An 8,665-nucleotide genomic window follows, 5' to 3' on the forward strand; every position below is an offset into this window, starting at 1 on the left:
CCTTCAGAGTTCTGAGGCCTCTTTTATGCCGCGCCATCCGAAGTAAATCCTTCACAAATGCACACTGACGTCTCTAAAATCCTATATCCAGTGATATTATTTATCCTTTACTGTAAGCTGCCTGTGCATGGATCACATTTCCATCATCTCTCAGGACAGAGCAGAAAATCCTCAAAAGAAAAGTGAAACCTAATGTTTGTCGTGCTGAACATAAAAAGCTCATCAACAGCATGAAAACACTTGCACCCGATGAACTAATACAGACTTTAGCCAATAATAAATGAAACTATATCACTGTTGGAAGACAACTGTTTATTTATGATTTTTTTGTTCATTCTGGTGGAAAAATCTAATCAAATATATGGGACACAATTGTGTCATTAAATACCGATTCATCTTTTAATGAGGTTTAATCCTCAGGTTTAATAGACAAACACAAGGGAGACTCACAGAGCAAAGTACCAAATGAACAAACACCACAAATGATTATTATTATAAATTCAAAATGAGAAAGTCTCCATTAGACCTACGGCTAAATGAAAAACAAAAAAACAAAGCTCTTTTGATGAAAAGCCCGTCTTTGGCTCTGAGAGCAGGGGCTTTACACACTAACTGAACAATTCCACCCCCTGTGTTCCATCTCACAATCAATTATTCAGCATGGATTCCATTTCGAGGCTGTACGAGGAGAGGAAAATATGAATTGTGTACATAAATACATGCATGTGACACAGTAACTCCTTTATCAGCCCGGACGCCCTTCAGGATAGGTCACGGGCCGACTACGACGTGCGCGTACACCCAGAGAAAAGTCTGATTGTGTGCCCTGACACAAACAAAACTTGTTGTCAGGGGTTTTGCATCTTTATATTAGGCTGTGTGCTTCAGACATTCTTGCAGTGCTGCTAAAATGTCTTGTAGAATAGCATTCCTGTTTTCCTTGGACACCTAATTGGGAGAAGAAAAATAAGCCATTACTGACGGCAAGTGTGCAGTCTGCAGACACTAGTGTAGTGCCGTCACAGATGAATAACAAGAGAGCTGAGACTATTGTCCTGTAGACTGTAAGCCTCACTTAACAATGTGCTCTTTGAGATTACCAAACCACATGTTGCAAACACCTGACCTCTGACCTTCTGTCCTGTAAGTGAAATTCTCAATCACATTTACCAGCAAATGTTTAACCCTTCCTTTTGGCCTTGTTAAATAAATAAATAAAACTATGCCTGCAGCGAGTGTTTTGCGTGACAACATCCATAACTGAGCCTTCCATGATAAATTATTTTGACGTCTCAGACCGCCCCATTGTTGTTGAATCAGTCACGCGCATGATTTAGAGTTAATCCTGCTATCGGAGAGGGATAATGCAGGTCATGGCCCTCCTGGACTGGTGAGCAGACCGACTGTCCTCTTAAGACCAAGTGGATGCAGAGTGAAATGTATGCAAGAGCTATCGCTATCAGCCTTATAAACTAAATTGACCTAAATGTTTGTTTGTTACAGATGGGAAGCTTTTATTTGTACTCACAGTAATGACCTTGACATCTCTCCTGCTGCGCACTTCCTCCACAAGTCCCAGAGGTTTGCCCTTGGGGGTGGGGATGGTGCCCAGGATGGTGCAGGAAGTGCTATCTAAGGTCTGTCTCACTGCCCTGATGAACGACTGGCTGAAAAGCTCCATTTTGCCAATTTCATCGATGACAAACAGCTTCCTGTTGCCACTGCGTGCTGCCCCCACCTGCAGAAGAGAAATGTTGGCATCAAGCAAGAGCAATCATCACGCTTCCACGCACAGTTAAGTACTACTATGGTAGTAGCTCAGCTATGTCGTATAATTGGTCTACTCTCCTTGTCCCAGAATACAAGCATGAGCAGAGAATTGATTAAATGCTTCAGTTCCGCTCGGGAGAGATACAGCCTCTTTCAGCTTTTTATTATTAGGTATTTACCAATCACCAGAGACACCACAATATGATATCCTCATGACATTTAAGTCACGATACAATATTAGTGACGATATTTAGTATTTGAAAAATCAATATTTTGCGAGATACTCGCACGACAGCTTTAGTGAGAGTGAGCACTTTGCACTATCGGACTGAAACGTCAAACGAGACTTGGTGTCTCAAAAGCGCCACGCAAAATCACGGTATGATAATTACTGGTAATTACTGTATTGCTTTTTCCCCTCAACCCAATGTCCATAATTTTTTTGGTCTCCTCGTTCCTAAATGTACAGAAATGCATCGGCCTGGACTTTGCCGTGTTTTTCTCGCAGTTTTCATCGTCTTCTCTTGTGTAACAACTTCTTTAATGTCTCAGACAGGAGTTGCAACAGTGAAGCATCAACAGAGCGCCACATGGGTTAATAATTCAACTTCCAAACAGATTACCTGGGTGTCAGTCCATAATCAGTCCACAATTTCAGTCGGGCTGACGCGTTTACGTCGTGTTTTTTAATCAAACTAACAGAATAATTTGATTTCTTGACTGTCAGTGCATACAAAAATGCATGATTGATGTTGGTCACTAAGTTTGAATATCTATTTATGATGATTGTGAACACGCGTTTCAGCGTCCGCCCAGCAGCAGCTCATCACGTTGTTCAAGTATGTGATGCTTCCCGTCAGTTTGACTGTGACCGTGGTTTTGTATGCAGTGTGTGTGATCTGCTGTGATTAGAGAAATACTTAAAGTGAGATGAAAGTGGAAAATGTGCCGCCAAGGCCGAGACACCTTCGCTGACATTGCGTGTGTAGGTGTCACTCCGGGCTCATTTACATGCCAGATTAATCACGGTCAGCGACAGCCAGACGGCACCAGCAACAGTAAAAATGCCACTCTGGAATTTATGTGTTCGCTGGCTTCCAATTATTCCATCAATGCTGAAAAAAAATCAAAGGTCTGATGATTCGTTAAGTGGGGAGACATGGACGTGTTAAGCTTACTGTGATCTATTGATGAGAGTGAGGTGAAATAAAAGGAAGACTTCATGCTGCTGTCTTACATTTCTGAAGAGGGGGAGAGCCAGGTTTTCAAATGAAGGTAAGTCAACCACATACTGCCCAACAGTGTATTCCCTTCTTCCGTGAGACGCACCAGCAGAGATGTCTCTGTAAGTTGAGATGAAATGAGCCTTCATCAAACAAAGTAATAAAGGAGAGAAGATAGTTTACTTTGGGGGATGACATCCCTGCTACCTGATTCTGGACAGGTGGCCTCTCTCTCCTGACATGGTGACGACATCAAAGCCGACTCTCCGGCCTCCCTCCCTGACCTCCTCTGTGTAGAAACCTTCCACTCCCACTCCTGATGACAATAACGCGTCACAGGCTCTCTGGACAAGAGTGGTTTTCCCCACACCTTTGAGCAAAAACAAGAGACACTGTTGAAACAGCTGCAGTGTCATTATTTTAATCTGCCTTGGTGTTATACCAACAGTCTAGAGCCACATGTGGCTCTTCAGCCTGTGTTTTATTTCAGGTAGTTTTTTCTTGGGTAAAAACAGCATTTGAAAATTTCATAAATACAACAAATTATCATTCTATAATAAATAGTTTATCTGTATACAAAACATTCTAAGTGACATCATCTTTTGTGGCACCAGAGTAATTTTATTTGGATGGAGAGGGGACAAAAATGGCTCTATTCATACCAAAGGTTGCACAGCCCTGTGTTATACTTTAGGTGTAATTTACGTATCAGTACGGCTTTCTTCTCTTTTAATGAATTATCTCTGTCTGTACTATTCATATTTCTCAGATATAAGATAAAGGATCATATAAATGATCAACAAAAACAAAAACACACTAAGACATGAGATGGCCACAAAAACAAAAGAAAACAAGGACAAAATAAACAATAAAAGTGACACAAACAGTCTCACAAACTCTGCATGAGGAGGCACGTGCAGGAGTTTCTTTCCGTCTGAGAACCATAGAGACAGGAATCTGTCTGTGCCCGTGGGCCAATTTCTCTCAATCATCTATGAACAGTTTATCAGAAAGACTAACAGTCTAACCGTCTAAAATAAATCCTACATTTAAATATTTAAAATGAGGACATATTACACCACCTACACTTATTTTACTTGATCAGAACTGCGGGATTAATACCTTTATGAGCATAACCATCTTTATGATGTTTTTAAAGTATCTTATGATAAGTAGACTGACTTAAAACCCGTTAAAACACTAATGAAAACACTAACTTCCAGGAGATTACGTTTACTGACTGGAACAGTTTACGGACTTGGTCTGACGCCACAGTGAGAGTAAGTAAAAACACTAGTGAGCACAGTGTGTGTGTGTGCGTGTTTCTTACCTGGAGGTCCTGTCAAGAAGACGTGTTTGGACATTTCTTTTTACACCGTTTCCATTCCACAGCCAACCAACGTGCCACTGAAGCTCTTCCGTAAACAGTGTTGACGCATGCGCAGTGGGCAACAGGATTCAGCACGTATTTTGGGAAACGGTTGATTTTTTACGAGGTTTTTAATTATTTAACAAGCAAATTCAGCTTTACCAGACATCATTAACACTTTACAAACTGTCTATTTTTTTTGTTTCATAAATGAACTATTAATAAAAAAAAACATACCACCAAATTAATCGGCATATACTGTATTTTATACAAAGTAAAATGGCTGCATTTACAGATTTACTTGTGGCAAATGAAAGTGTGTTGGTAGAGAAAGTGCTCTTTCAGGTTGTAGCTGACTGAACTTAGTCTTTGAAGCTTAATCTGTGTACCTAATAAAGTGGCTGATGAATATATATACTACATGATTGTGTAATGTAGTGACACCATTTTAACCCCTTAAACTATTGTGGTTCAATTGTCATGCAATGCAAAACTGTTGAATGAGAAACAACAAAAATAGTTCAATAACAATACATACTGCGATATGATTTCCAATATCAATATCATGTTTTCAATTATTTAAAAACATAATTGCTATTAACCTCTGTTATTGTTAATAAATGAAATGTTTCTGTTTAACAAGTGTTTGTTGTTTTCTGGTCATAAAAATGTTTTAACCACAGTTAAGCAGTTTCTTCCATTTTCACAACTTAATTCTTATCTCGCAATTATAATAATTATTTACTGATTTGAAACTGTTTTTATTATCATGATAGCATTCCTGTCCCGACACACTATATCAAGGATAATATGCAAAGTAGTGGGTGTTATTTTAAAGTCAGACATTTAATAAGGAGCTACTCCTGGAGCAATGGGAGATTTCCAGGTTGTAATTAATCTACTGGTTTATAGATTCAATGGTTGTTGTAAATAATGGAGTTTCCATGCTCATAGTTCAGTACATTATACAAGAGTATACAAAAAGGTCAGAACAATGGCCTTTCTGCATGGAGTTTGCATTTTTTCCTTATGTGTGTGTAGGTTTTCTCCGGGTTCTCTGATTTCCTCAAAACACGCAGATTTGGAGATTGGGCAAAGTGGACACTCTAAATTGACCATAGGTGTGAGAATGGATGGGTGTTTGTCTCTATGTGGTTTCTGTGATGGACTGGTGACCTGTCCAGGGTGTACCCCATGTTTCTCCCCATGTCAGCTGAGATTGGCACCAGTGACCATGTGACCCTCATGTGAAGGATAAAGCAGAAGAAGGTGAGTGAGTGAGCTTTTCTTTATTACATAATACCTCAAAGTAAAACAGGCCCATTTACATATTTATGAGAGATGTACAGTTCAGTTTAATATAAATGGCCATTCATTTCTCACAGGGTGTAACCAGGGAGTTTTCTGGCCACTAGCTCAGATATATGCTGATACTCTTTTCTAAAGTCCAAAGATCCAAGCTCATCCTTCATCTCCTCTGCCTCCTGTTGCTCAAGGGAAGACACAGAACCTGTGGAAAATCCTCGAACAGGACTGCTTGTTTTGGACTCGCTCCTCTGACTTCTTGATAGGAAACTGTCAGCAACTCCTCTTCTTTCCACTCCGCTGCTCTCCATCACCTGCTTTCTGGAGCATATGGTCTGTAAGGAAGCCGACTCATCTCTGTCACCAGCATCAAAGGAAAAGCTGAGGACAGAGGCACAAGTTCGAGGTCGAATGATGTGTGTGGCCCTCAGAGACCGCTGTGGAGAGCTGGACGTTTTGAGGGGCACAGGGAACGCAGCTCTCTTGTGGAGTGAAGCAGAGTCCGGGTTGCAGGAGTCGGAGCGGACAGGGGACTTTGGAGTGTTTACTCTAGAAGGATCTGGGCTACTCACAGGGTCAGGAGAGTAGGCATCACTGAGACTGTTAAAGTCATCAGCGTAGTCCTCTTCCTCATTCCCTTTCTCACTGGAGCCTGAAAATGAAGACTTTGGGCTGCTTTGTGTGCTGCTTCCTAAGGATTCAAATTCCCCTCTGTGTCTGCCAGATTCAGGCGGTGATTGATTGGATTCACTCTGATGCTCACTTTTCTCTTTGTTTTGGGCAGCGCTGTCACTATCCATACTGGGAATGTGAATACACGTCAAGTCTCTTCTCTCAGCAGGGGAAGGTTTTTCTAAAATTCTCTCAGCGTCTCTTTCCTGTCCATCATGATATTTCCCCTGCAGGCTTCTTTGTCTTCTTGTGATTGTTTCTTGTAACACGGAGTCCACTGTTATATTTTGCATCATTGTCTCAACATTTTCATTGAGAGTTGAGAATTTCTTTTGGCTGGACTTTACCAATTTATCCTGTGGCTTTGACTTTACTTTGGCCACACTCGTCTGTTTTTTATTCTGTATTAATTCAATACATTCACGTTTTACTTTTTGAGGAGAAATTTGTTTCAACCTCATATTGAATGTTTTGGTGCTTCCAAAAACAAGTTTCTTCCTGGTAGACTTACTGGAGCTTTGCAAACCCGCTACTTGTTTGTCCTTTTTTTGTACAGATGTAGGCTTAACTGTTGAAGTAGAATGTGAGTTTCTTAAATGTGGAGGCTCTGTGGATGCAGACCTGTAAATCCACGCTAGATTGGGATGAATGGGCAAGGGCTGCTGAGGATTTTGACCATTTAAATGTGAGAGTTCAACAAGAAGAGCGTTGAGTAGAGGCAGCTGTTGTAAAGTTTCCCCAAGGCCACGAGGACTCTCCTCACTCTTTTCTTGGTTTCTTGGGGTTTTTGTATCATATCTCACTCTGTGGTCCAGTTTTGGGGAACTTAGACCAACCATCAGCTCATCCTCAGAGCATGAGTCTTCAATTGTGAACACCTCAGAGTCTAGAATTAGTTGTTTGTTATCCCCTCTAGTGTTCATGTGTTTTTCCTCTGCAAACTTACTGTAGTAAAGTTGTGGGGGGCAGAATATGTTTAAATCCTCCTCCTTTTCATTTTCAGGGAGTGTTTGAGCGGTCTGGGCTCTCAGGCTGCGTTCGGTGGCGACAAACACAGCAGCATCCTCTTGCTGGTCATCACTTCTCCTGGTTTTTGCACTTGCTGGTGCTTTGTTTCGTGTGGATAGAAGGGAAAGAGGCAGCGATTCTCTCGATATGTTTTTCTCCTCCGTGCTGTCTTGCACATGTTGTCCTCCGTGTACTCCCGCGTTTCCAATAGTCTTCCCGTCTGCAGTGTGTGGCAGTAAATTAGTCCCCAGACTTATAAGTTTATAACTCAGGGAAATGAATCCAATGTTCTCCCCTGTGAGGCTGCACATGCTGACGTGCCTCTTTTCTCCATGTGTTGAAGGAACAGAAACACCATGCTCGGCCACATCCTGCATGATCCTGTCCATCACATTAGCCATTGATATCAAGGAGGAGCCGATTAATTTGGGAATCTCCTCTTTCACATCCAGCACCATGACATAGAGAGGAGTGTTAGACAGGTGTGTGTGCAGGGAGCTCAAGTTCATGAGGAAGAAACAAGACTTGCCTCTGTAAAAGACGTATTCTCCCCGTATATGCTGTCCATGCTGCCCGGCTTGGATTATGTCATCACTTGCATGTTGTTGAGGGGAATAAATTAGCAATGTTGGGAAATCTAGCAGTCGAACAGCAAGAGCTAGCTCGTCGGAGACGTTCGTGTCTTTCTCTACTCGGATATTTTCCACCAACAGCTCAAAAGAAAACAGAGTCTCGACGTTTTTTCCTTCTGACATCCTTAAAGTCGTGTAGCCGCGAGACAGCACGCAGATAAATGACTTAACAAGCGAATTTGAAAGATTCCACTAACGTTAGCTCAAACCGGCTCCATGGAAACAACCGTCGCGTGCATTTTACGTCATAAAGCGCTGCAAGGCAACATGGGAAATGTAGTTTTAGTACTTAAGATGTTAACCTGATGAGATAAGATTATCCTGTAACAGTTCCACAACGGGACATTTGCAATCTTACAGCAGCGCACACAGTAAAAAAACAAAAGAGAAAAATAAAATAAAGATAATAGTTGTGAATTACGAACAACATGTATGTAATACGTATGGAAAAACAAAAAAATAATAAAGAAACATAGGTAAACAATATTGAGAGAAATTACTCCACTTTCCCACACAATATTATATTTTAAGTTGATGAGAATGACTTTTTTTGTTATCCTTGTTTCTATATCTGTTTTATGTGTGTGTTTATAGAGAAAATTAGATTTAAAATAAGTGCACTCATACCTGGCCAATGATTCTACTAACACTTTATTTATTTTTATTTAACCAGATAAAAGACCCAT

At 40.9% G+C, this 8,665-nt stretch overlaps 2 protein-coding genes across 2 annotated transcripts; both read right to left on the reverse strand.

The window, feature by feature from the left end:
* Positions 1 to 296: 296 nt before the first annotated feature.
* On the reverse strand, positions 297 to 4,421 carry ntpcr (nucleoside-triphosphatase, cancer-related). The gene is made up of 5 exons (XM_058651873.1): positions 4,324 to 4,421; positions 3,201 to 3,363; positions 3,008 to 3,113; positions 1,529 to 1,738; positions 297 to 948 (listed from the first exon to the last, which is right to left on the reverse strand). Exons 1-5 carry the CDS (start codon positions 4,355 to 4,357, stop codon positions 871 to 873), a joined length of 591 nt encoding a protein of 196 aa, XP_058507856.1. The 5' UTR covers positions 4,358 to 4,421; the 3' UTR covers positions 297 to 870.
* A 1,214-nt stretch (positions 4,422 to 5,635) lies between these two features.
* map10 (microtubule associated protein 10) lies at positions 5,636 to 8,239 on the reverse strand. The gene has a single exon (XM_058651812.1). It carries the CDS (start codon positions 8,100 to 8,102, stop codon positions 5,742 to 5,744), a length of 2,361 nt encoding a protein of 786 aa, XP_058507795.1. The 5' UTR covers positions 8,103 to 8,239; the 3' UTR covers positions 5,636 to 5,741.
* Positions 8,240 to 8,665: the final 426 nt, after the last annotated feature.

The sequence above is a fragment of the Solea solea genome, chromosome 15, assembly GCF_958295425.1.
Source record: "Solea solea chromosome 15, fSolSol10.1, whole genome shotgun sequence".
Taxonomy (NCBI): domain Eukaryota; kingdom Metazoa; phylum Chordata; class Actinopteri; order Pleuronectiformes; family Soleidae; genus Solea; species Solea solea.